The sequence below is a fragment of the Anoplopoma fimbria genome, chromosome 23, assembly GCF_027596085.1.
Source record: "Anoplopoma fimbria isolate UVic2021 breed Golden Eagle Sablefish chromosome 23, Afim_UVic_2022, whole genome shotgun sequence".
Classification (NCBI taxonomy): Eukaryota; Metazoa; Chordata; class Actinopteri; order Perciformes; family Anoplopomatidae; genus Anoplopoma; species Anoplopoma fimbria.
The window spans coordinates 9,786,026-9,814,007 of NC_072471.1; the positions used below are offsets into that span (position 1 = coordinate 9,786,026).

General features: G+C 40.6%; 1 protein-coding gene across 1 annotated transcript in view; it reads left to right on the forward strand.

The window, feature by feature from the left end:
- Positions 1-27,982, forward strand: part of LOC129112474 (ELKS/Rab6-interacting/CAST family member 1-like) — a 153,536-nt gene that overhangs the window by 49,637 nt on the left and 75,917 nt on the right. Inside the window, exons 16-18 of the mRNA XM_054624589.1 lie at positions 7,452-7,587; positions 9,666-9,797; positions 15,316-15,476. Of these exons, the coding sequence (XP_054480564.1) occupies positions 7,452-7,587; positions 9,666-9,797; positions 15,316-15,476 (429 nt within the window). The remainder of the gene's footprint in view (positions 1-7,451; positions 7,588-9,665; positions 9,798-15,315; positions 15,477-27,982) is intronic.

Sequence of the window (27,982 nt, forward strand, 5' to 3'; positions counted from 1 at the left end):
AAGTTTGAATTTGGTCTTTTTTAACAGACATATCAAAGTCATATTGAAATTTCTCTGACCTACACATTGTGATCGACCACATAATGACCACTTCTCCGTTCTCTTTCCTGCATAAATCTGGTGGTCTGAGTGTTTTGCGCGCTCCACACTGCCAGCTGCTTCTTTGCTCTTTCTGTCTTTTTTCAACTTCCAGAGCCCCTGCCGTCTTGTCAGCTTTGTCATCGCTGTTGTTCTGGTGTTTTGTGATTCAACTCTAGAGGGGGAAAGAAACAAAGATAAAAAGTTAGCATTGCCTTGCTGTCTGGTAGACGACAGAAGTCTTTTTTTTCTTCTTCTGTCCTTTTTTTGTGTTTTTTTTCTCTCATCTTTTTTTTTGGTTGTTTTGATCTTGAGCTAAGGAACTCCTCATCCACTGCCAAATGTCTGACATCAAGGTTTCTGTATCTTAAAAAGGAATTGCATTGCTTCTCTATATGTGTGTGTTTGTTTGTGTGTGTGTGTGTGTGTGTGTGTGTGTGTGTGTGTGTGTGTGTGTGTGTGTGTGTGTGTGTGTGTGTGTGTGTGATCCCTTTGAGGTCCTGTATGACTCTGAGCATTGAGGTGGTGCAGGGATTTGTCAGCTAATGGGTGACAACAAGCAGGCACACACACACACACACACACACACACACACACACACACACACACACACACACACACACACACACACACACACACACAAACAGGCTATATCACAGACCCTTGCACATTGTTTTTTTTCGAACTTAAGACTTTAGCTGACAACACTACAGTGGGGATGACTGCTGAGAGTTATCTAATTAAAATACCTGCATACACAACACATTCCACCACAGTTGTTTGTTTACCATTTTGTTCCGTATTCTGATAAAAGACAAATCTACAGTACTGTTTACAGTGGCTGCTTAGTGTACATCAATGCACTCTTATCCTCTTATAATATGCTTTGTAGTATTATTATATAAATCCATGTGCTTTGTTGCTTCATTTCATCATTGTTTGAAATCTCAAAGACAAACAAAAAATAAAAAATGTTTTGCTTTACACACATATATATATATATATTATATATATATATATATATATATATATTATATATATATTTATTTTACCTTATTAAAACCCTACATGTAGATGTAGAAGTTCTGGCGAGAATTGGTTAAAGTCTGCCACAAAATAAGCTTGCACATATGGTGAAGGCAATACAATACATAGATGACCATAGAACATTGTTATTTTAACAAATATGCAATATTTTATGCTTTGCATGTTAAATGGGCGATGCATTACCACAGTGTTTTCCAAAAAGTAATAAGTAATTGACTGACAAAGAAATATAATCTGTTTATGTTAGTGTACATTTTTCAAGTAAAACTGCCAAACCAATACCAGTTCCAGCTGCTCAGTTATGAGGATTTGTCATACATGATAGTATAGTGAATATATATTTTGGGTTTGTATAGTTGGTTGAATAAACCAAACTGTATAAATACATCACTTCAGGCTGTGAGAAATTATAATAAGAAAGAGTCTGACATTTTATGGACCAAACGATTTATTGAGTAAATAATCTGATTAATTAATAATGAAAATAATCATTCTTTGCTGCCCTCATCATTAGGTTTAAAAGTAGTTATTTGAGCTGTTAAAGACCTGAGGGTTTCCAGAAGTCCAAAAAACATTATAGTTAAAGTGCATGTATTTCATGCGTACAGTTAACACAATATTGGAGGTATTTAGACAATTTTAGCCTTCTTGTTCTGTTCACTCATCTTCATTATAATCTAAAGTTCAAATCAAAAGACAGATATGAGGCTGAAGAACAGAGTGTCAGTGTATAACTCTAAGGTTTTATTGTTCTCCATGTAAAACAAAGACACAGCCAAGATCAACGGCAGCTCTCTGACACATGCTTACACTATTACTGTTATCTAAACACTTTCCCTTTAGTTGTATGGTTAGTTATGAAATGTGTACATATACATGATTTATTTCCATAAGGACAAAAGCTATTAAAGAAGAGATTTCATTCTGCAGTCTGCAGCTGTATTATAGTGTTTTTACAGCTAGTTTCCAGTAATCCACACAGAGGAAGTTTGCACACATACACATGGGCCTTCCCTCCTTATTTACCTCACAAATTAGCTTTCTCTCTCTCTCTCTCTCTCTCTCTCTCTCTCTCTCTCTCTCTCTACATCGGGGATTTTCTACAGTCATTCTGCAAACAACAACATTAGTATTTATTTCTTTATTCCTCCAAAATGCCCTCCTCGTACTGTAAGTTTTTCTTCCACACCGACACAGGGCACGATTATCATGTTTTTGATCTATTTTTTCTTTTTTTAAATTTTATAGTTTTTATGCGCTTAGTTAAACCAAACCAATATTTCCTGTATTTTCAAGGGGAAATACTGAATTCCGAATGGTTAAAAGGAAATCCTTGATGTTAATGTTGGGTGAACTATGTGCAGTAAACATACATGAGGCCCCCGAGCATTTCTGATCAAATATTTATACAGGACTCCAAATGTAATATTAATACTACCTTAATGTGGGTCCCTGAATATCAGCAGCATGCTAATGAGGGAGGCTAAAAAGTTTTTTACTTTGGAGACTTTGAGGTTTACTGAAGTTTATGAGATTGTGTGTGTTGTGTGTATGTATGTGTATGTGTGTGCTTTAATTTTTACTGCCAGTTGCCAGCACTATCCACTATCCTTTCACAGCTTTAAGTTTTAATGAAGGCTATTCTATGTAAGTACTTTTCTGTATTTGTGTGTGCGTGGGTTTATTTATAGCATATATGTGTGAGTGTGTGTGTGCAGTCAGTAAATTAGGGTATTTAATGCGGTTTTGCAAAATTGAGGAAGTTCAAAGTGCTGTCAACAAGTATGTTAGTGTTTATGTTTACGTTAAAATGTGTTTACTCTATGTGCCACCGTTTGCGTGTGTGTATTTCTGTGCAAATGTTGGAAAGGACGTTGTTGGAGGCATGTTGTTATGTTATGTTCAGTTACATGCGTAACTGTGTGTGTGTGTGTGTGTGTGTGTGTGTGTGTGTGTGTGTGTGTGTGCTTCAAATAGTTGTGTGTGGTCCGACTGAGACAAAGCAGGTTGTGTTTGGAACAGTTGAAAGCACCGACTGTGTGTGTGTGTGTGCGCTCCCCCCACTATTAGCACAGTTTTGATAAATTTGTGGACTCACACGCTGAGTGTATAATTGTGTGCGTGCGTGTGTGTGTGTGTGTGTGTTCAGACGGGGTTTTACTGCACATTTGTATGTCGTGTTTACAGCGTGGTGGGTAAAGTCAACCCTCCTGTGATTCCACCTCCTCCAGCGGTTTGCAGCAGTTGTTGAAAGCGATTTCAGAGGGAGAGTGAAGGAAGTATTTTACATATTAAAACAGCTACAAATGGCACTTTGCCGTCACTAAGCTGAGCCATCGAGTTCACCGAGCAACTTCTGCTCCTTAAAGCAGCGTGAGTAATGAAAGTGTTCATTTAATTAAACATGTGAGATTCCGCAACTGCAAGTTTATAAAAAAAAGATTTTTATCATATATGGTTTGCACTAGGCATACAGTAGAATTCAAACCCATGTCATAACTTCACAGTTATATAATAACATAACAATATAAAAATATTCTCCTTTCTCCTACCTTTTCCACAACCCTACCAGACCCTTTGGTTCTTGCATCATTAAATAACCCACAGGCTCTACTTTAAAATAAAAGTCGACATCCCAAAGTCTTTTACAGATATTAATGTATGATGAGATAGATCGGGATGGGGAAATATGCATAATAGATGTAGAATATACCCATTTGATATAATTATGCACCAATATGGCTTTGGTAAGGCATTTTAACAAACACACACATAACATTGATATTTGATATTAATGTGGAACTTTTTTCAAAATTCAATCCAACTTTCTGAGAAAAATTTATTTAAATTCACAAGACATCATTTATGGCAAAGATTAAATTATAATGATGATTCAAAATTTGATGGTGCAAAAAATATTTTGGGAATTGACTGCTACCTAAGTTTTACTTCTTCTTCTTATGCATATCAGATATCATATATTATGGGATGTGCAGATATTGCTATATTACCTGTCATCTATTGCTTTACTTAAAAAAAAAAAAAAAAAAAAGGACATCTCACTTCAGCATCACGGGTGATTAATGTCATGTTACAATATATTCACATAGATGTTATAAACCATTACTATAAATAATAACACCAAATCTGGCAAAACAAAAAAAGTTTATGATTGTTGCAGTAGCCTTTGATCGATCCTTGGTTTAATTATTTTTAGAGGAGAAGAATAGGAGTCGGAGGGAAAGTAAAGCACAGGAGATGGTAGTGACAAAAGAGGAATCAGGGAGAGGAAAGGAGAGAGGAAATGGTCCATGGTCTGATGAAAATATTTCATCCAGAGGAAAGAGTAATGTTGCATTTGGAGAGGGAGTGAGTGAGGAGAAGACTAAGAGGAAAGGGGAGCGGTGAGGCGAAGTACATTTGTCCTCGTACAGCAGTCTGATGCAAATACATCATTGCTTTTAATGCAAATGGTTCTAATGCAACTTGCAAAAAAGAAAAACGTGGAGAGGAAGATCAGCGGGAGCAAGAAAATTCCACGGGTAACTATCAGGCGAATTGCATGTTAGTTACCCGTGGAAAGGATCTACATGCTGAAAGTTAATACAGGCAAACAGGTGGGGTTTGAGCAAAACAAGTGTTTAGCTAAAGAGGAAAGAGAGGGAGTGGAAGTGGAAACTGAGTGTTGAGTCAATAGGAAACATTGCAAACTAAAAGTCTATTCCACATGCACATATACTCCCATACATGCAGTAAATGTAGCATGAAGGGGGGAAACCTCAGAGTGCTAACCAGATGGTTCGAGCTTCCTGGAAATCCTCCAATAGGAACATTCCTGCCTGTTTATGACCTGTTACACACTCACACAGGGCGTAAAGTACAACATTGATCCCAAATATTCAAATTGATCCCATTTTCAGCATGCAAACTGAAATCAGAACGGAACAAAAGAAGAAAAAAAAAACACCATAATAAGTCTGACTCCATGCTTACTTCATCTGGTTTCCTGTTTAACATTTGAACCTGATTTGGATGTGATAATGATGCAATATGGTCGTCATGTAGGCCTTTAAAATGCATGCAAAAACAATAGGAGTCAAAGCAACACATTTACACACGCAGCCAAGCGCATTCATTATTATTCCGTGAGCTTTGAGCGCCCAGGTGCTGCAGAGCAGTTTTGGCCAAGTCGCCGCATTTACATTTTCTTCCAGCAGGTTTCTCTGTATGGTTTTGAATTGGGCCCCCTGGACCTTTTTAGCAAACCCATAGGAGTTTTTATGTTACCATCCTGTGCCAATATAATTTCTCAACTTTTCTGGCATTGATACTGACGTAAAATAGCCATTTTGATGGATTACTCCCATTACTTTAGGGTTAGTTTAGCAGATAGTTTATGGCTTAGATAGACAGGGAAGATGAAAAAGGGGGGTGTTATAAAATATATGGTCACTTGAATATGTATATATCTCTAGATGTAAACAAATGAACATTATATTGTTATGACTTCATACAGAAGATTGCACTCAAAGGAGTAAAGCAGTGAAAATAAAACAAATGCAACAGAATACTATCGAGAAGTGCGAATGCATGGACTTAAACTCAGAACTTTGTGCTGCACAGGCAAAGGTCAGAGGTCATGTCGCCGATTTGGAACCTGTTTACACCTTTGGAAACAGAACGTGCAGAGTACGGCTCGTAAAAAATGATTTCCCACGAGTGCACATGCTCTGCTGCTGGTGTGACTAGAGTTTGGCTGTGGATTCCCATCACTGGAGGTCAGCCCTTTTACTGGCAGCTGCAGCGATGGAAGTGAAGAAAATGGATTTATCTACGAGCCTGTAAAAAGTTAGGCTAACAGGATCGAGCACACATGCATAAACATTTTGTGAGGAGCAGGCATTTAAAGAATGCAAACATAGAAAACACTCACAGACTTATGCAGTGCGTGAAGATTGTCTTTTAAAGAGTTTGGTCAGTTTCTAATGTGAGTCAGCACTTTTGTTTTGTCTTCCAAGTGTCCTTGTTGGACATGCGCCGGTATGTGTGCATGCTTACACATTCATCCTTTGTGTTTGACTTATCTTTCATCTGTGTCATGACTCAGAAGATGTCGTTAGCTCGGATTAGTCCACATCTGTGCTGTGTGTGAAAGGTATGAAAGGTCCTGATCAAGTCAAGCTGCTGTGATAGCTGATAGGTCTGTGACAGAGCCACAAGGGCTTCCAGACAGCTTAAACAGGGATTAAACCCTTTCTCCATCTCCCAACCCGGCTGCTCCCACGAGGAATCTCTCCTTCAGCCCCCAGATGATGATTAACACTCTGATTCCTGGCACCCTGTAATCCCTCTGTGAAAAGACCTTTATACTTCCCACTGTGCAAAAAATATTAAATGTCATCTAGTTGTCGATTCATAGCTTTTTATTGAATTCCTTTACTGATCTTTGCATTGTACTGGCCCCTAAGGGATTTCATAACGGCATTGTATTGCACAGAATAGTTCATCAGAGTGTCTTCCCATATCATCGTAATGGCAGTAACAGACAGTCCTGAGTGTGTTTGGGGGGGAAACAGTTCAACTTAACATATGAAATATCAGCTGCACTCGTGTGACCTGGCTGCCAGCATTGTGGATGCAGGTCATTCTGGTTGTTGCTGTGGTATCTACGTGTGCATACATGTGGGGTCTTTGTGGCAGATTTTTTAATTCAAAAATGGTGTTTATTGTTGTTAAAGTTGGTACTTCTCATGGCTCCTCCAGTTGTTGTTTTTTTATGTTTGATGTACACAACGGTTCTTAAATGCGATATCAAATTTGGAAGTGTGGCTAACTGAAGACAGGCTCATTTGTCGTTTCCTTGAAGCTCTTGCTTTTAGATTAAGTTTGTTTTTTAAGTTAAGACAACATTTTCTAGAAATACTCTTAGAGTTGTAGAATTCATGTTAAAATTACATTTTTCAACCAACTTTCTTACGTTGAATGTTTGTGTTTGTAATGCTAGTGATTCAAAATCATTGGAGCTCATTAATCCTCTTTTCTCAGTAAACCAATGCCACAACCAGCACCTTATTTTTTCTCCATATCCAGGAATATCACAATTCTTTATTTATAAAAACATTTTCAGTCAGGGCTGGCGAGAAGCAGTGAAAACTAAATAACTTAATTGTGAAAATAAACAACCTTGAATGCGAAAAACTATTACCTGTATGTCTAATAGACATACAGAAATCGAATCAACAAAAATAGGGAAATATTCCCTTTTAAAACTACTGCATATAGTTGATGCATTGATTTGACATTGTACTTTGTGTGTGCGTGTGCAGGCAGATGAAGGACCAGTCCAAGAAGGTGGCCAACCTGAAACACATGGAGCAGCTGGAGAAGAGCCGGAACGCCCAGATGATGGAGGACGCCAAGAAGAGAGAGGACAATCTGAACGAAAGCTCCCTGCAGATAAAGGTACGGAGGGAGGAAGATGAGGAGGAAGATGGGAGTTAAAGGAGAGTGACGGGGGAGAGAGAGGGAAAAAGTGAGACAGAAAAAGTTTCTCTCCTCCTCTCCATCCTACCTTGAATATTATCTGCCATCACAACAATTCTTCATCACAAGGTGACAATTGTGACAGCGAGCAGCTTCAGGCAATGTCAAACACACTCACACTCACACAGACACACACACACACACACACACACACACACACACACACACACACACACACACACACACACACACACACACACACACTATGCAGCTCCTGCTCAGGGAGAGCGTGTGAGGGGGTAACTGAAGAGGATGATTGACAGCGAGAGCAGATGGAAGATGGTGAGGAGAGGAAAAGAGGAAACAAAAAAATAAAAATGGTCATAGAAGTGAAGGGGGAGGAAGGAGGTGAGGAAGAGGAGGTGATTAGAGCGGGAACTATGTAGTGAATGCTGTGGGTTTTAAATGCTTCCTGTGGTGTGAGAGCATCTCCTCATTTTCTGCTGAGGTGTCAAGTGACCACAAGATGAACATCCATGTGTGGGTTGATGATTGTGACTGTGGTTGTACTAGTTGAATTTCACCTTTTCCACCCCTAATTCCCTTTAAACTCCCTTCCTTTCTTTCCATTTTTCCTCGCCCATCCTCATCTGCTTCCTCCGTCTCCTCTTCCAGTAATCGTTAACCTCAGTGGCTTCTCTGATTAGAGGCAGATGAACACTCTTTTCTGCGTGTGGGTTTCTGTTTGTGCGAATAAGCGCCCTAAAGCTATGCCTGATCTTTGGTTAAAGTTCAGAAGTTGTCATTTATGTGTATGCATGTGGTTAGGAGATGATCCGATAGCTATGTGAGTCATTTAGACTTATGAGACCGCAGCGGTTACAACCATAACTAGTGCATGCGTGTGTGTGTGTGTGTGTGTAAGCCATTCTACGTTGTTTAACCAGCACCGAAGACCATAAATGGAATTCGAGGGTAATTCAGACCGTAAATCTAATTCAATACAATAAAGGGATTTAATCTAATTAAGGTCCATCTCAGTCTGCATAGTTAGACACCAAGTAATGTTGGATCTGGAGCAGGATTCAGATTCACAGCACATGTGTTGGAGATGCCCTGGAGGTTTGTTCATCGCCACTGTAAATGTGTCATCCTCTCTCGGTTGCTCTGACTCCATACGGTATTCATTCTGCTCTAATTCAACTAGGAACCCTTAAAAAAAACCTCTTAATCAGGAATTGGTGGGAACTTCGTGTAGTCATTTTACTTAGAAACAGTGTCATGTGTTCCTGAGAGTCCTCTGACGCAGATTGATATCAGACTGTCTAACTTGAGGGTCTTTTGCAGCTTTTTCCAGTTTGCTGAGAGAGTAAACTGGAATGAGAAGTGTCCAAGGTTTAAACCTTTGGGACATGTTAAGCAGGATTTGACAGGGAAATCTGCTGTTAAGGGAATATGATGTGATCTAATACACAGTCAGATATGAAGGATGTCGGATCAACGGTTTAGTGTATGTGAGTAAGTCAATTGATATTCTGGCTAGTGTAGTCCTAAATTAAAAGCTTACCTTAAAAAAACATGATAAGACCCAAGAAATTAGATATTGTTTATTGAAAGTATCTAGGGCCAAATTAACGATTATCCCTGCTCTATGAAATACCAGAAAAATTGTGAAAAATGGTCTTCATAATAACTCCCTAAAAAGCTTGTTTTATTAAACCAACAGTCCAAAGATAATCACTTTGCAATGATATAAAGCAAACAAATCCTGACATTTGAGAATGCTTTGATTTTTTTGCCATGTTAGCAGCTCTAGATATGGATCATGGATGTCCACCACTTCGGTCCGGACTGAAATATCTACGGGAAGGACTGTGATAAAAATGTGTACAAACATTTTGGACTAATCCAATTACTATCATAACATGCTGACCTTAGTACAGCCTCACAGAGCTTCTTTGTGTTGTTGCTTAATAAATGCTGCATTAATCACCGTCATCGTCTTAAACACTGCTACAGTTTATTCTCTCTTTACATTGCATACTTTATCTCTGTAGGACTCCCTCCGTCTGAAGGAGGAGCGCATTGAGGAGCTGGAGGAGGCGCTGAGGGAAAGCGTTCAGATCACCGCCGAGAGGGAGGTGGTGCTCGCCCAGGAGGAGCAGGCGCGCACACACTCCGAGAAACAGGTACCGTCCACCACACACGTGTGTTACTGCATGCCTAAGGACAGTCCTTACCCCCAACCAGTAAATGTGTGACCCAAACGTTTCCTTAAACTCAACCCCTATCAGTTACTTCTTAGGTTAACGTAGTACACAAATGTCCTGCTCCTGAGGATTTCCTTCACTTTTCTTCTGTCTTTCTGGGACATTTGCAATGCATAAAAACACACAACACAAACAGTTTTGGGCAATATAGGAACTCTTTCTGACATAGCTAAACATTGCTATGCCAAGAGTGGCTAAAGGCAGAGGCAACACATATGCCCTGTGCCAACTGAGCTCATTAAGGTGTGGCTGTGTGTGTGTTTGTGTTTGCCCAGTCACTCCTCATTTGGAGGAGAGGTAAATACGTACCTATTTAAAGAACAGCTTGTATTTTGTCTACTTCAGCCAGAGCTCACAAACAGCTTTTTACTTAAAAGCAGCGCAAGCCCGAGCAGTCCAATTCGTAATCTGTTTTATCTATATTGAGACAGTAGGAAAGCTCATAGTGGTGTTAAGGGAGGCACAGAAGGGAAGGGTTTAGTGGACTCAACCTCAGACCAGTGGGAGTGGGTGGGTGGGTGAGTGTGTCTGTGTGTGTGTTTCTCCGCTGGGTACCGGTGACTTAACGAGGCCATAGAGATGGGAAATGTTCCTCAGAGTCTGGATGGGTTTTGACAAGTGGGGGAAAAACAGTGTGGGCTGTGAGGATGAAAAGTGCCCTAAGAAAACATGGCCCACTGTAGCTGTTGGCAAAATGGCAGGACTCCATTGTTATTACTGCCTCTAAATGCTGGCCGTCCTCTCTGGTCTTAACTTACCAGGCTACTTCTGGATACATAAAGACAGGCATGCAATCCCACGTTTTACTGCTGACACCCTCAACTATTAATGTTTGTGGGTACCACAGCAGAATAAGTCCCAGATAGACAGATGTTATGGGAGAAAGACAGACCTCGAGCAAAGAGAAGCAGACGGATTGTAAGGAAATGATGGACAGATGGAGGCAAATTGTTAATTATGCTCTCTTAACAAAGACGTAACAAGGCTAAAAAAAAAACAAGTGTATCTTATTCAGCTCCATGTGCAAACCTGTGCCGTTCAAACTCAAAGAACTTTATTTCAAATTCCTGTCAAGATCCTGAAGTTTCAAAGGTGCTACAGGAAAACATGTTTAAAATGATGCAAACGAAAGCTTGGATGTCTCTTTTGAAGTAATGATGTAACCAAAATGAAATAGCAGAACATTTTGGAGGTGGATATTTGACCCTGGGAATTTGATGCAGCTGTAATGATGGGCTTGAACAACCAGATACAAAATCTGTGTTTCATTAGGAAGGTGAAAACACTTCCAGAGTCGCATGCATTTATCTGCACCTATACAGTTAATCAAATTCAACAACAAAATATTAGATTTGTACAGTTTATCATTGTGGGGAAAAATACACATTAGACAACGACTGGGGGAAGAATAGGAATCTTGAAACTTACTTGCTGTTGTGTTTAAGTCTACAATATCTTCACCCTGACTTTCTCCGCTAGAGGGCTTTGTTACTTTAACGTAGACATGTCTTTTTGCAGCATTTGCTGAAATGACAAATCAGTTTCATATAGCCAGTTTACTGCGCAGTGATCTTTCTGGGGTCCCAGGAACCATTTCAAGAACTCAGGAGCCTAACCTTCATTGAGACCGGAGGAGCAAAGGTCTAAATTTGGTTCCTTGGCCAGTTTACTTTTAGTTTCCGGTGCCATTAACGCCCCTGCCCAAGGGTTAGTCCTTTATGATGGACAATGAACTCTCTGGGAAGACTTTGCAGAGCTGATTGTCACTCAAACACAAACCTCGTGGCTGCTCCAGCTTGTCTTCAGCTTAGTTCACCCAGTAAACAAGCACTGGTTACCACTGGTATCAAAGTTCTGTGGTTCGGCTTTAAGATTACTCTGGATTGCTCTATTTGTTACATTACTGTTATGTAGCCTATTAAAGCAGAAATAGACAACCGTTAAACACTCAGCAGATTGGAGAGGAGCAGTCTCCTTTTACTCCTCTGCAGGCTTTCTTTGCATCATTTCATTAGAGTAACTACAAAGAACAACATGATGACTCTGTGTTGTTGTTTCCTCCTGTGTAAAAATTGCATCAATTTAACAAAAAAAAATGCCGCTGCCATCATTTTTTAATCCATTATCAGACTAATTTGGCTAATCCTCATGGTTCTTAGAGACCTAGTGGGAAGGTAAACAAAATGCACCAAAGGGACTTTCAGTTCCTGAGTTTATTTCCTGTGGTTCTGTAGTTCCTGGAGCAATTTTGTCAAAAAAGCTGATCCAGTAGTAAACAACGGGTAAATTACAATTCCACAAAACCAAGACACAGTTGCAGAAAAGCTCAAACAGGCCCGAATCTTTGTGTTTTCACAAAAGCAACGATTGGAAAGAGTCAAAGAAAGATGGAAAAATCCCATCCAACATGTTTTCCCTCCTAAAGTTGACTGGGGCTTAATTTGCTTGCAGTAATTGTGCCAAGGTTTTAAAATTTAATTTGGCAGCTCTATTTTGAAATACTTCAAAACAATAAAGTGGCAGCTTTAATTAGACAGAACAGAGACCATTTAGTCCAGGGCCGGGAGCTGGAGAGTGTCCTCTATTAAAACGCTTTAGTGGAGGAGGAAGGAGAAAAACGTCAGCGTGCGGCGGACGAGCGTAGATGGCAGCCAAACACTCCGTGCAGTCCTCACCCAACATCAACAACAGTAACTCAGCCTCTCAGCGCAAAAACCTCTTGCACATGTGTGCACGTGGTACTAACAGACAGGATGGTAATACACAAGACGCCACATACATACACATATTCATCTCAACAGACTCACACACGCACAAACATGGCGGAAAGAAGTGCTAACTGCTATTCAAACAGCGCACCGTCGCAGCACAACATAGCATTCAGCAGGAGCCAGATGGACGCCACTTTGGTTTTCTAACTGGAAACGTGTCTCTATACACATGAGTAAATTGTAAATAAATATTTTTGTGTTCCCGTTTTTGAGACTGCGTCACTGCAATTACTCTTTCACATAAGGATTTATAAAATGATGACAGGGGGAGGGACAATTTCCGGCCGGTTCAAAGGCACACACATTTTGCTTATTATAGCTTTGGCAAACACATTTACACACACAAACTGTCTGCATATTGGTAGACATACACACAAACACACATACACCTTTAATATGCAGCCATGTATTGACAACCTATGTGTGTGTGTGTGTGTGTGTGTGTGTGAGTGTGTGAGTGTGTGAGAGGGACTGTTTGATGGATAGGGTTTGCCCGTCAAAATGGGTTGACCACGACCAAATGAAAATATACTAAGGCTTTTCTGCTAGACATGAGTCACTACCAAAATGTGTGATCGGTGAAGAAAGGTGTGTGCGTGTGTGTGTGTGTGTGTGTGTGTGTGTGTGTGTGTGTGTGTGTGCGCGACAGAGAAATGAGTCAACATTATGACACACTCCCTCTGTCTCTTCAGAGACCAAAATAAAGACAGACATCCTCTTCTCCAGATTTCCATATTTCATTAACCAGACAATTTAAATTCTTGAACCCAATGCACCGTTGTCCTTTCTTAATTTCTTCCTTTTAAAAAAAGTTGAAATCACTGTCACGCACAAACACATTCAGAAGACTGAAGGGGTTGCTGTCCTCCCCCCTCCAGCTCCTTCTTTTCCAGCCGGGCCTTGTCACTCCTCACCCCTCCCTGTATCCCTCCATCCCTTCATCCTTCAATCTCTGCATCTCTGATGTCGGCCAAAGGCCGTTCTCTCCTCTTTTCCCTCTGTGTCTTCCTTTCTCTGTCCTTATTTTAGTCATATCTCCTCTCCTCTCCTCTCCTCTCCTCTCCTCTCCTCTCCTCTCCTCTCCTCTCCTCTCCTCATGTCTTGTCTGAATTGCCTTTTTAACGCTACCTGTGTTTCTGACTGTTCAGTATTTTTTGCGCTCTGTCTGCACTTCCTTTTATCTGCTTATCTCTCTCTTTCATGGGCTTAGCATTTGTTTGACTTTGCTTTCTCTATCTCGTCTCGTCAGCAATTTTACAACTTTTCTCTTTGTCCTCTCCTCTTCTCTGCTTTTCTTCCCTTTGTGTTTGTTTTAATCATAAATCTTTATCACTATTTTGTTATGCCCTATTTGCCTCTTCATTTTGACCTCTATTACATATCTCTCCTACTTTCTTACTCTTTCTTCCTCCTTCACTCTCCCTATTATTCATCCTTCTGTACTATTCTATGTCCACCTTTGCTCTTTCTCCTTTTCTGCACTCGTTCTTTTTTCTTCCCCTCTCTTATATTTCTGTCTCATACTCTCTCTTTCCCCCATTTTGTATCCCTTTTCTCCTCTTCCTCATTGTCACCATCCTCTTCCTTTTCTCTGTTTCTTCTCTCTCTTTGCTCTTTTTGTATGCAGCTCTCTCACATTCCAATGCATGAGTTCACCACAGCCGGCTTTAGGTGGTCAAAGGTAACAAAACAATCCTCACAAACCTCACTCACCAGCGCTTCCCTGTACATTTTCATAATTTATTCATGTCTTTACCATTCCATGTTTTATTTCATTCCATACATTTTTTAGTTTTTCATTTCAATGAACGGCAGCATGGGACACAAATCATCATTCACTGCCGCCGTTACTTTTTAAGTGTTGGCCAGTAAACTGGTACAGCTATTGTGGAAAGTGCACAAAAAGTTTCTTCATCCAAATCAGACCTCGATTTGTTTGCGCATTCCTTCATTCATTCATTCATTAATTAATCAATTCTAAAGCCAGTAAACAGAAGAGTCTTCTACTAGCAATGACTTAAAAAAAACCTCTTGAAGCGTCTTAAGTCCGTAAGTGAGTCTGTCGCTCTAGCTCGCCTTTCTTTCTACTTCAACTCTTAAGAGAAAGAGGGAGTTTATAACTGGACAAGAAGAAAGAAGGGAAAGTGTGTGTGTGTGTCTGCTCGCTCTAGTGGTGGCAGGCCGTGACCTCGTCACTTCGACCTTAAACTGAAATCTGATATACACCCCGAGAGAGACATAGATAAAATCTGTCAGAGAAGAGAATGAGAAACAACATAAAGAGAGAAAAGAGACACAGAGAAGAAAAAAATACGCGTTTGATGTTCTGCAAGTGAGCATCTCATGTAATAACAGAGACACTTTTAAATCATTTCAAAAGCAAAGTAGCCGTCAGATGCACATACACAGACAGACATAGAAAGGAAGAAGCAACACGTGAACATTAATGGTGATATCTGTGGAAAGCAAAAGCGAATGAAAAAGTTGGAGGAGAAAATAAAACAAAATATCAGATTGAGAGAGAAATTGGAAAAAGTAGAAGTTATGTTTAAAATGTCTTACAATGTACTCGTGTGTGTGTGTGTGTGTGTGTGTGTGTGTGTGTGTGTGTGTGTGTGTGTGTGTGTGTGTGTGTGTGTGTGTGTGTGTGTGTGTGTGTGTGTCAGGTGGAGGACCTGCTGGTTGCCATGGAGAGGGTGAAACAGGAACTGGATGTGATGAAAGCCAAGCTGTCATCAACTCAACTCTCACTGGCCGAGAAGGAAGGTCACCTGACTGCCCTGCGGGCCGAGAGGCGGAAGCACCTGGAGGAGGTCCTGGAGATGAAGTAAGACACACACACACATTTTATTACTTTTATTCATGTTAACATGTTTAACAGCTGAACGTTTACACTGACGGGTGCAATGACACCTATGTCATTTGTCATGTTTCCAAAGACACAAACACACCACTTTTTTCAGAGGTGTGTTTGATTTTAAAAAGAGTCTGGTGATATGAAGATAAACTGCTCTGTACTTGCATAGTAAATGCAAAACAATGACAGTATTAATATGCTGTTGTTTGGCATCTAATGCTAAGCAAGGTCACAATTTTAGTTTTGTAATTAGCACAAAATACAAAGTACACTTAAGGCTGATGGGAATGTCATTAATATTGCTTGTATTTACTTATTAACCAACGTATTGGACGGCTTGAGATTTTGACCTATTGATAGAGCTAGAGGAAAAGTCAGCTACAATTCATCCTCAGGGGAAAATGAATGTGACATTTAATTGCAATCCATCCAATGTATGTTGGATATTTCATGAAATAATAAATATGTTATCCTCATGGTAGCACCAGCGGAAACGTCAGGGGATCAAGTCAGTAGGAGTCATCCTCTGGAGACAATGAATATCTCTACTCAGTTTCATGGCAATGCATCTAATAGTTGTTGAAATCTTTCAGTCTGGACCATCTGACTGACATTGCTCTCCATAGAGCCACGTTGCGATCATGGCAAAAAATGTAATATGGAACAACAACTTTTACAATGTTTTTACTTCCCTGTATTGTTTCATCCTCACTGACTGTATTTAAACAGATTGAATATCAATCAACATATTCAGAATAAGGCCTGACCTCCAACGCTTCCCCTGAAATTAGCAACTCTTATGATAGCTCCAGTAGTTTCCCATGTCGCCTCAGTGTTCCAGGAAGGTGGTCACTGGTCAAACTGGCATGATCCTCAACCGACACCTCATCAACTCCCTCTTTCCTCTTCCTGTCTCTTTCTCTCTCTCTATTCTTTCTACTTTTATCTCCTCCCTCTTTCGCTCACCACTTTAAAGCCATAGAAGTAAGTAGTGTGTTAATGCAATAACCATGTACCGCTGTCGAGCTCTTCATGTGATTGATTGCATACACACACACACACACACACACACACACACACACACACACACACACACACACACACACACACACACACACACACACACACACACACTCATGCATACGCCGTAACTCAGTGTAAAATCTGAATGTAATTTTAATGGATGGGTTTGGAGTTTGAGTGCAGCCAAGAGGAGTCCAGCTGTCCGAATGTTCCCTGTATTTTTTGCTGTTTTACATCCTCACTGAGACCTTACAACGAGGTCTAATTTAGTGGAACGACGCTTTGGGCTGAAATAGAAGCCATGGAGAATGTCCGTGTTAGCATGTCCTGCCCGTTTATACACGCTGTGGGACTATCTTTTACTGTGGCACGATGGGAAAATAAAGGGCATGCTCTGTGATTTAGCTTTCCTTTCGCTCCGTCCTCTGCGTTTCTTACCAACGTAGCACTTCTTTATTTTTGAGAGAGACAGAGTGTGTGTGTGTGTGTGTGTGTGTGTGTCCAGCAGCACGTCCATTCACAGGCCAGGTGAGCAAGTTATAGGCCATTTTATCGCCGTAGTAACAGCCCGTGTCATTATAACAAGCATCAGCGCATCAGAATGCGTGGCCTTGTTTTCGTATGTGAATTTGCATGTGCAAGTGTGCACTTGTGCAAGCACGCTATGATTGATTTATTGACGTCTGACTTGTCCAACGTTCCTTTTTAAGAAAATACTGAGCGTCAAGATGAATATTTATGTAACAGGCACACACATGCATCCTTCTTCACGTAGACACAAACACACACACATACACACATATATGGTCAGATTTAACAGACTCCAGGGGGAGTGTTTCAACTTGAGCTATCATTTAACGTCACTGTCCCAATATGCTCATGTGTGCGATACTGTGTGTGAATCTGTTGTGGTTAACATCACTGCCCAACTCTGAACTATGGTGTGACCGTGTGTTTCCATACACAGATCAAACCTACTGTCCAGAGAGAGACCAAATATTTACTCTGCTGATCGTCTCTGGAGTTTCTGTAGAAATATACGACTGCACTTCATAAGTAACATCATGTGACACATTTTTATGACTAATGCGTTCACTATGTGATGTCAACTATTTATTTAACATTTAGTTGTTTAGCTCTTAATACAGCACTTCTACACAGAAGTAGTGTATCTTCAGAGATATTGAAACCCTCAGTTATGATTATCTTGCGCCGTATATATATATATATACCTATTTTTCCGTATAGGTATTTCTTGTGTTTTTCATGTAGCCAAAGTCAAATTTCGACTAATATTTGTATTTAACTGTAAAGTGGAAAAGGCAGCTTTAATGCTGCTGTGTCAGCACAAGTCACACTTTCACAAGGCACTTTTTGTACCCTTTATGGTATTCTAATAGGGGTATTTAGGGGCATGTTGTACTGACCAGTGAAATAAAACATTTGTATCGCATAATTGTACACAAACAAATAAATAAACACATTTTTCCCTTCAGTTTAAAACATAACATCTCCTTACAGAAGAATTTGTTACTCCTTCTGCTCTAACAGTATTTTTCTCTGACAAATATTGACTGTTTTTAAGATATTAATTATTTATTGTTAGCCAGCAGTTTGTTTGACTTACCAACACTTCCACACATTTAACTCCTTCTACTGTTTTCCTCTGTCTACTGGTTGTTTTCTAATCAAAATAACCCCAGTTTTCTCTCCCAGAACATACTGGAAATTCCCCCTGAATCACCTGCGGATGCTTATACAGAATTCTTGCATTCATATGACGTGATTGTTTGACAACTTACCGCCTTTGCATAATACATGATATTTTTCAGGCTGCAGTAAGATGTTCTTCACACATATTTGGGATATTGCATACTGTATGTTTGTGTCTGTTCTGCCTCACTGAAAAGTTTTTTCAGGTAGCTGCTAGATGTCTTGCTGTGAGTAATGTACATTACGCCAGCGCTCATATTTTTCACAAGACATTAGGGTTTGGTCAGCAAATACGTCATTTGCTTCTAGCTTTCTCTCACGTGTAAAACATGAGATATTTAAGGTGGCTGCGGTCATATATCTCAGTGTAATGCACATGAAACTGTCTCTGCACACACAGGCTGCCGTAACTCTTCAAGGTTTGATGTCTGACTTGTTGCCCAGTTTTACATCGGTGTAAGGTTTAATGTTACTGTAAGACATGATACACGATACGGCATGTTTCAGAGGTTTCTTGGACAGACATGGAATATATTAACACACATTCACACTCTCACTCCCATGCAGAAATATCTAGCAAAAACAGCTGGAATACTTTCTCGCTCTCTCTACCCTCTCTGTTTCCTTCCTTCCTTTCCTTCTCTTATTGCTTTACACACACACACACACACACACACACACACACACACACACACACACACACACACACACACACACACACACACTGTATTTTACTTGTGTAAGCGTCTATCTATCTTGGTGCCATAGTTTTCACCAGCTGGTTGTATATGTCTTCTTTACTCCAACATACTGCTAACCTTGAGTCCCAGATGTACATTTGTATGTGTGTTTCTGTGTGTGTGTGTGTGCCCAAGAACACACACACACAGAAACAAAATGTAGTATTCTCATACAGAAATAAAGAATCAACATTCATATTTATAATATGCACATAAAACCACAAACATGTAAATACACACCGATAGCATGTAAATACACACACACACACACACACACACACACACACACACACACACACACACACACACACACACACACACACACACACACACACACACACAATAAACACTAAATCCAAGGACAGGGAATACACAAACAAAACTACACACGGATACACACATCTGCCCTGCTGGGCGCCAACATGCGTCTTTCCCGCTGATAAATCATGTGCAGCGACCTTCACATGTACACACACACACACACACACACACACACACACACACACACACACACACACACACACACACACACACACACACACACACACTCGTAAAATACACACAGAGACATATTTTCTTTGTCATATACATTAAATATGCACATGCTCGTTTTCTTCCCAGTCTAATGTGTGCTTGTGGGCATGTGTGTTGTCGTGTGTTTTGCAGTATGCAGGTGTGTGCGTGTGTGTATGTGTGCGTGCGCTTCGCAGCTGGCTGGAGGAATGTGCTGACAGTGTGTGTCTAACAGCAGGGCAACGGGTCTAAAATCCCAATCTGGCTGAATTAAGGCTATTTTACTCTGTGCTGTTCTGCTTAACTGACATTTAACACACACCTCTTCTTCACTCCACTGCTCTCCCTCTCTCTCAGTCTTTTGCTTCCTCATAGCAGACACATGCATCTCTCTGGTACAGGTCAATTTAAGACTTACATACAGAAGATCTTGTTTGGCTTTTCGAGAGTATTTTTAAGAGAAGAGAGTTATCTAAACCTTAGGTGTAGGTGTAGGTTGTAGTCAAGTCAATTTTATTTAAAAAGCCCAAACGTTCAAAGCAACCTCATATGGCTTTTCAATCTGTACAGCACCATCAATCCTACAACCTTAGATTTGGAGAAGGAAAAACTCTAATTTCATCTTTTTTCAACCTTTTCCTAATTTTGAAGTTTTTACACTTACATCATTGAACATCCAAAACAGTTGGAAAATCACGTGATTTATCGTAAATATTGCAAAGTTTTTACCCTAATAGTAGTTTGTAACCTTGTCACATAGCTTTTCCTTAGAGACGCAGTTCAGGTCAAGATTGGTTGTAAATGTGTCAAAGTGTACGGTGACTATTTTATGCAAAATCTGGACGATATCTTCGAATATTAGAGAGTGGGCTAGCTGACCAATCAGGGCACTTCAATAATGACTATTTTAACAGGGACAAAAAGGGTAGCATTCATACACCTTATGTTCTATTTACATTTAAAATAGTTTTGAAGAAGAAGAATTAAAAGAGTGGATGATGACCCACAGTGTTACATGCCAGTGAAGAAAACTGTTGGAACCAATTACCCTTCGATTTTGAATTTGGTTTTCAGTCCAGAAAAGCACAAGTGACCCCAGATCATTATCAACCACAACAGTGCTTTTGTGTTCTAAATAAATAAAAAAATTAGATCCTCAGCAGTCAGTGGTTAGATTAAAGAGATTTAAACTAATTGGTCAGTCCATAGTATGTTCAGCTGATATTTCTGTGATCCCATGTACATATTGCTGACCCTACATTAACCTTCTAATTCTATTGTGAAGTTTTAAGAACTTTGCTAAAGCAACACACATTTTAGTGTTGACACTGAACGAGGAACCAGTTTCTATTTAAATCTGCACACATTTTGATGCTAAGCTTTCAGTTTCTTTAACTAATGACCGTTGTGCAGCACCTTGTTCTCGACGTGCAAAACATGACTTTTTTTCTCCAAACAATTCACACAAAATATCATCTATTTGTAAAGAGGACTTTCTAAAACCTTAAAGCATGGAAGACAATTAAAAAATATAGAGGAGTCTCGAGAGTACCCACCTTGCTGTAACAAATGATGTGTGTATGTCACAATGTGATAAAGAGTCTACCATCTAGATGCTGAATTAAATTTGACTCTTTTATCTTCAACATAACAAACCTTTCAGTGCTCTGTAAATTAGGACAAAAGAGGTGTTACAACCATTAATCAGATTTATCAGATTTTTATTAGCAATTATTGAATTATAGACAAGATGCAGATTTGTGGGGGAAATTTAGAGATTCCAATTGGGCTGCATGTCTTTGGAATGTGGGAGGAAACCGGAGCACCCGGAGAAAACCCAACATCAACACAGGGAGAACATGTAAACTCAACACAGAAGAGGGCCAAGGACTCAAACCGAGTCCTGGACCCTCTTCCTGTGAGGCCACAGTCAGCCACCATGCTGCCCTTACTCTTAAAAAGGATGTGTGGCCATTTTAGGACATAACAGAGTCGTTTGACAAAGTAGAGCTGAAACGGCGGCTTCAGCTCTACTTTGTCCAATGATCAGTCCGGCATGTCCCAAACTGTAAACTTACACGTCCTTTTTAAGAGTACATTTGTCTTGAAAAAAAACCTGTGTCATCATTAGGAGAAAGACAGGGATTGCTTTTCAAGACGAAGGCAAAGAAAATGAAAGAAAGTAGAGAAAGTAGAAAAGAAAAGAACTTGGGGAGAGATTGAAAGTTGGATACTTGCGTGAGCTAGTCCTCCTGTGATCCACTGCAGTGGCAGTTGAAGGGCTTCCTCAGAATCCGGGCCACGGCAGAGAACATCCCGATGATGGCTGGGCGCTTCTGTTTCTTCTGGGGCAGCAGTGTAGATCCGTCCTCCAGGGGGGCAACGTCGCGGTGGGACACAGATGAGCCGACTTCACAGGCTGGAGCTGTTTTGTTGCTTTGTCTTCTGAAATACTTCCTTACTTTATCACCAAAGCTGAGGGGTTTTCGTGTAGTCTTCTGCAGCTGCCGTTTGAGTTCACTGGCAACCGCCTCCTTGAACGCTGAACCTCCAGACACGGCGCCGGCCTGCAGCAGCTTTGCCGATCCAAACTCGCGACAGAGCTTCTTGAAGGTGGTAAGGTGGAGGTCTCCGATGGTCTGTGGGAGGGTGAAACTTGTTCCTTCCAAAGTCCTCTTCAGATTCTGGAAATTTCCATTGAATTTCAAGTCCAGCACTGATGTGTTTGTGGAGTGGGCGATGTGGTCCAGCAGCTTGCTCAGGAACACAGCGAGAAAGGTCTTCTCTCCTTGCGAGAGCTCATCTTTGTAGTCTGAGCACTGGAACTCTGATGGACAGTCTTCGGTAGCCTCTGAGCTGAACTCCTCCACCATGGTCTTCTCATCTGGACTGGATGCCTGAGACAATTCGCTGGCCAGGCATTCTTGATCAGGGGCCTCAATTTGATCCAGCATGTTATCATGTGACACAGAGAGACAGGTATTCTCTCCCTGCAGGAAATCCTGACTTGTCACCCAAGGCAAAAAAAAGCAATGTTCTGGGCACTGGCACTCCTCAGTGTCGAATTCCTCCTCCATGGTCACCTCATATAGACTGGATGCCTCGGAAGAGTTGCTGCTCGTGCATCCTTCATCTGTGGACTCACGTTGGCGGTTCTTGAACACACACTTCTCCAGTATTTTGGCAACATGGTAAACCATTTCTTTAGTTGGAGATTCACATAATTCCTCCGGTTGTTGGGAAGCGTGTGGCTGCGTGATATCAGCCAATTTGCGGTTGACCTCCTTGGCCACTATTGCTGCAACCAGCTGCAGCAGTTGATCTGAGTTGTCTGACCTCTCCACTTCGACTCCGAACACTCCTCCAATACCTTGGTGAAGGGAATCACCGAGGCTGGCTTGTATATCATCCTCTGTAACGGTGTGGTAGTAACGATCTTGCGGAGGTTCAATCCTTTTTCTTAAAAAGAGAAACAATCGTACTTTAGTCAACTGATCTGCTCTGGGCAGTGACATTTAAACACTTATTACTGGTATCGCCGCATTTTTCTGAACTTAAGGCGACCAAACTCAACTCTGATAACAAATGATGTATTAAGCAACACTAGAATTAAAAAAAAAGGGTTCAAGAAGCAATATTGATCAATACATGTATTTTGTTTTGACACTCAAGGTCACAAAATGCGAGTCCACATACAGTAATGATGTTTGAGAAGAACATGCAAGTTGCTGTTGAAGCTTTTTACTTACACTGTGGCAGAAGTGTTGTCATGGTCGATGGCACTCTCCTCCAAAGTTTGGCCACAAGTCCAGCTCTGAAGCTGAGGGACTACAACATCCAGGACCAAGTTGTAAACCCTATCTATGATGTTGTGACACAGGTCAAACAGCAATAGGACCATGTCAGAATTGATGTGGCCTCCCGCCAGCAAATCCAAATTCCTGAAAGCAAAAGAAATAGGAATGGTTAAGCGAAACAAACATTTAATAACCAGTCCATTTGATAGCTTTTAACTTTGACTTACTCTTCTGTCATATATTGGAGACATGACATGAACACGTCAGTCAAATCCTTCGATGTGAGCATTGGCAGGTCTAAATCACTGCACCTCAGCTCTTCTGGTTCTTCTAATGAAATCTGACAGAAAGAAAAAGAATGGGGTTTTAATACTCAGCATTTGTTATATATCAACAAAACACTTCTTATTGGGATGGGATCGTATGAAAATCTAAGTTTACGTTCTGAAAAATGTATGCAATCACATAGACCATGTATACATCCGTGTATAACAGGTGTTTATGGTGTAAATACAGCTGTTGAACAATGTTGCCTTTAAGGAACATTTAACTGTTAGGAATATTAATGTCTTACCTCGATATCCATGTTGAGCGATGATTTATCTTTTGAAAATGAAATCAGGTCCTCTAACTTTTTGTAGTTTCTCAGTTGTTTACATGTTGCAGGTCTGTGTAGATGTGAAGATCTGTTCACTGCTCCTGCTATTAATAAGGTGACTGTAGAATGTAGAACACTGACCTGTGCATGGTTTTATTCTGTCATAAGGGGCCATAATTCCATCTGCGGAACTTCAGAACATTCTATTACCTGACAATGACACACACACACACACATTAATATGCATCACCACAAACATGTTCTCAATGGCAGATGCTATGTTTATTAAAAAACATTTTTGTATTTCTTTTGTCTTTAGTTTTCAAGAGTTCTAAGTTGAATGAAATAACATTTTTATTTAATTTTAAGTTAAATATATATAAAAAATCACAAATATAACATTATTTATTGCTACTTAAGATCATTAGTTAATTTAAGTAATGTCTTTACTTTTAATTAAATTAATTATACTATTTGATTTTGAGATTGTGTAATGTGCCTCGGGGCATTCACAACACAGACACACACTCAAACATGATTATCTCTTGACATGATTATCAACTTGATGTCTGTGATTGGGTCATATTGGGACGAATGACATCATGGAGTCATCACCAGCAGTGCACGCACGCACAAACATCTATGTGTACACCAGGGGACACTAACACATGGTCAACACAATGCATCTGCCTGACGTGGAGTATTGTAATTTGGCATTGAGCTTTGGTGCTGTATTGATTGTTGTGTGTGTTTTTGTGTGCAGATACATGTGTGTCCATTATCAGCGATGGCATACATTTTCAAAATTGCTTTGTTCACCTCCCACATAAGACTAATCTACGTATATCCAGACGATACTTCGGCCCAGAGCCTGCATGACATTGAACTGTAAGAGGAAATCAAAAGCTCTAAATAAAGACACTCCACACAGAGGAGTCTAGGGGGCCAAGATTTGATCTGTGAACCTTCATGCTGCGAGATGACAGTGCCAACCACTGAGCCCTGTGATGTCCACGGACTAACATCTGTTAATATGACGGTAAATAGGGTCTGAGCTCGCTGAGCAAAGTAAATTGGCAAAGATTTTGAGGCTTGACATTTCTCCCTGGCTGCATTATACATGAATGGGTCTAAGGGCAGCACCTCTTCTCACCCTCTCTCTGAAATGCTCCGTTGTAGCACTTGCTCCTCCCTCCAGAAAGCAAAGTCTGCCCTGATTGGTCAGCTAGCCCGCTCTGTTGTGATTGGTCAACATTTCACATTTCAAAAAACTCTCCCTCCAGAGCTTCAGCTCCGTCTCTTCTTTTGTTGTTTGAGGGCCAAATTAGCCGGAAGGAGTTTTACGTGACTTCCGTAACATTATGACCTCATAATGTTACGGAAGTGAAGGAGAGAATTCAATCGATCCGTTTCAGGCAGCTCAGGAGCTTCTGAGGGGGAGGGTAACTCCTTTTAGGCGTGAACTTCAGGTTTTACACTCTACGGACCTTTTACATGTACAAAAATATATATAACACACTAAAGAAGAGGGAAAAAGTGGAAAAGCATAATAGGGCCATTTTAACTAATTCTTGTTCATTCAGACAGTGTCAGTTTTAATAGTCTTACATTTATAGCATGTAAAGAAGCAGCAGAATGTAATTTATTTGCATCAGTTCAAAAGCATTCTTCATTGTCAGGGCACTGTTTGGATTTAATACCACAACATGCTGCTGAGTGTGGAGGACAAAAAAAAGGTATATACTCGCGTGGGGAGAGTAGAGGAAAAGACACAAAACAAGAAGAAAAGGGTGCAGAAATCACAAAGCAAAAAGAGAGTAAAGAGGTCAGGGTAAGAATTATAAATCTGTTTTGTGAGGAGGGAGGGAGGGGGTGGGGGCAGTAGGAGGATAATAAAACGAAAGAAAAGGAGCAGAAATGTTTTTATGGCCGAGCAAAAAGGAGGGAAAGCAAAGAGGAGAAAGACAGCTGTCCAACAACAACTTAGTCGAGCCAACCAAACTGCGTGATACCCCGACGAAATTATATTACCTCCTCTCCCGTCTCCCTCGCTCCTTCCGCTCATCCATCAATCTGACTGCGATATATATATATTAAATGTATAACCACTTACATTATGTCCTCCTCCCCCTGCATTCACGCAGTGTTCTTCTTCACACTACGCTCTCATTTACCGGTCATTATTTTTACTGACCTACCAGAACTATGCATATAACGTTTTTATAACCATTTAAAATCACAATTCATCTGTTGCAGCAAATGCTCTGACATATAAAACAGCAAGACGCTTGTTTCTGTTTATTTGCAAGGTTGTTATGGAGATTGTAACGTTAATGATGCTTAAAAAGGCCATTCATTACAAGAAGCGTCACGATGAAAAGACCCTGCTGTGGAGAGAGCAGGCCGGCGATGCACTTGACAATTGTGTTGGCAATGCAAATGGTCAAGGCTTCCAGCAAAAGCGGAACAAAGTGAGTCCCATTACTTTTGTTTGCTTCAGTAAGGGAAATAAAATATGATATTTTAGTTGGAATCGCTGTGTGGGGGAGGCCGCCTCAGGCTGTGACAAATCGGGTTCGGGGTGGTGATTCATTGAAAATGCCAAAATCTATTGAGATTTGCTGGAACGGGATGTGATATTTGCCTCAAAAGAAGCGTTTAGCATCTAAAATGAGGACACTTTGAGTCTGTTTACACACAAACACCGTGTTTTGAGATGAGACTATATGGGACAAATGAGACTATAAAGAGAGTCTATATAAAAACACCAAGTTGCTGCGCTGTCTTCAGCCTCCTGCAGTGAGAGCCTTGGCTGATACCTCAAGGTGAACACTATAAATTCAATTTATTTCTCCTTTGCTGCTCTGTTCTTTGTTTTATCTCCCACCCAGCCTCCATCTAACCCTCAAACCTCTTCCTGCAACCCTTCCGCCATCCCTCCCTTCATTCCTGCCGTCCCTCCTTTTCACCCTTTTTTTCTCCATCTCTTATTCTTTGCATCTCTTCTGCCTCTTTCCAAAAATCTCTCCATTCTGAGCCCACATCGGTCTGGAAACGTCATTATCCTCAGATTTTTTTTGTCTGGCAGGCCGTACTTCTCATTGTCTTCACTGTTGTCACTACATACTGAAACTAAAAGATGTTGTGTGTGTGTGTGTTTTTTTTTTGCGTCCCTCTGTTTTATGTGAATGCAGTCAACGATCTTATTTTCGACGGAACAACAGCTCTGCTCCTCACAGCCGGAAAGCCATCACTAACAGCAAATGACTGCACTTGGAAAAGACGGACATAACACACAAACACACACATGCGTTAGAGACTAACATGAGATGTGCATGTTGCCTTCAGAAATACGACACACACATACATCGACTTGCAAAACCAGATGAGACAGCATGACTGCTTAGAAGCTTTCTCTCCCAGAGGAACATTTGGAGACGTATACGCACACACATACACAAACGCATAAAAATACATCCTCCCACACAAATGCATGTACGCATGCTTATGGCAGCGCACCAGAGACAAGCACTTTGATCCCACAGAAATTAGATTAATCCACAGTGTGCAAAAACAAGTCTGTGTGTGTGTGTGTGTGTGTGTGTGTGTATGACAGACATGTTGAGGGCTTAGTATGACAAAGAGGGGTACGCCGCTTTGACACCGAGTCTTACAAGCTAAAAATCAGGGTGCGTCGCTCTCCGTCTGCCTCTTTTCTCTCCATTTTTCTTGCACTCTCTGTACTTGCCTTTCTTGCCCTCTTCTCTCCGGCTCCGGCTGTCTTCATCTTTACTTTTGGTATTCTTCCTTCTCCCTTGTGAGAGACTGAGGGAGCGATTGAATCGGGGAAAATAGAAGCAATAAAAGATGTGCCTCAGTTAGAAGTTGTATTCAAATAACAGGGTTTTCTGAAAGTCTCTGAAGCCTTGCAAACCAGTGATCTTCAGCTGAATATACAGCGGAGAAGAAAAAAAGAACGTCTCCTTTTTATGGTGCTGACTCGTCTGTATTGTAATTTCTTTTCTTATTGCCATATTTTATGTGTAATCTGTTCACGTATTGCAGAACTCTCACACTAATTAAGAACACTGA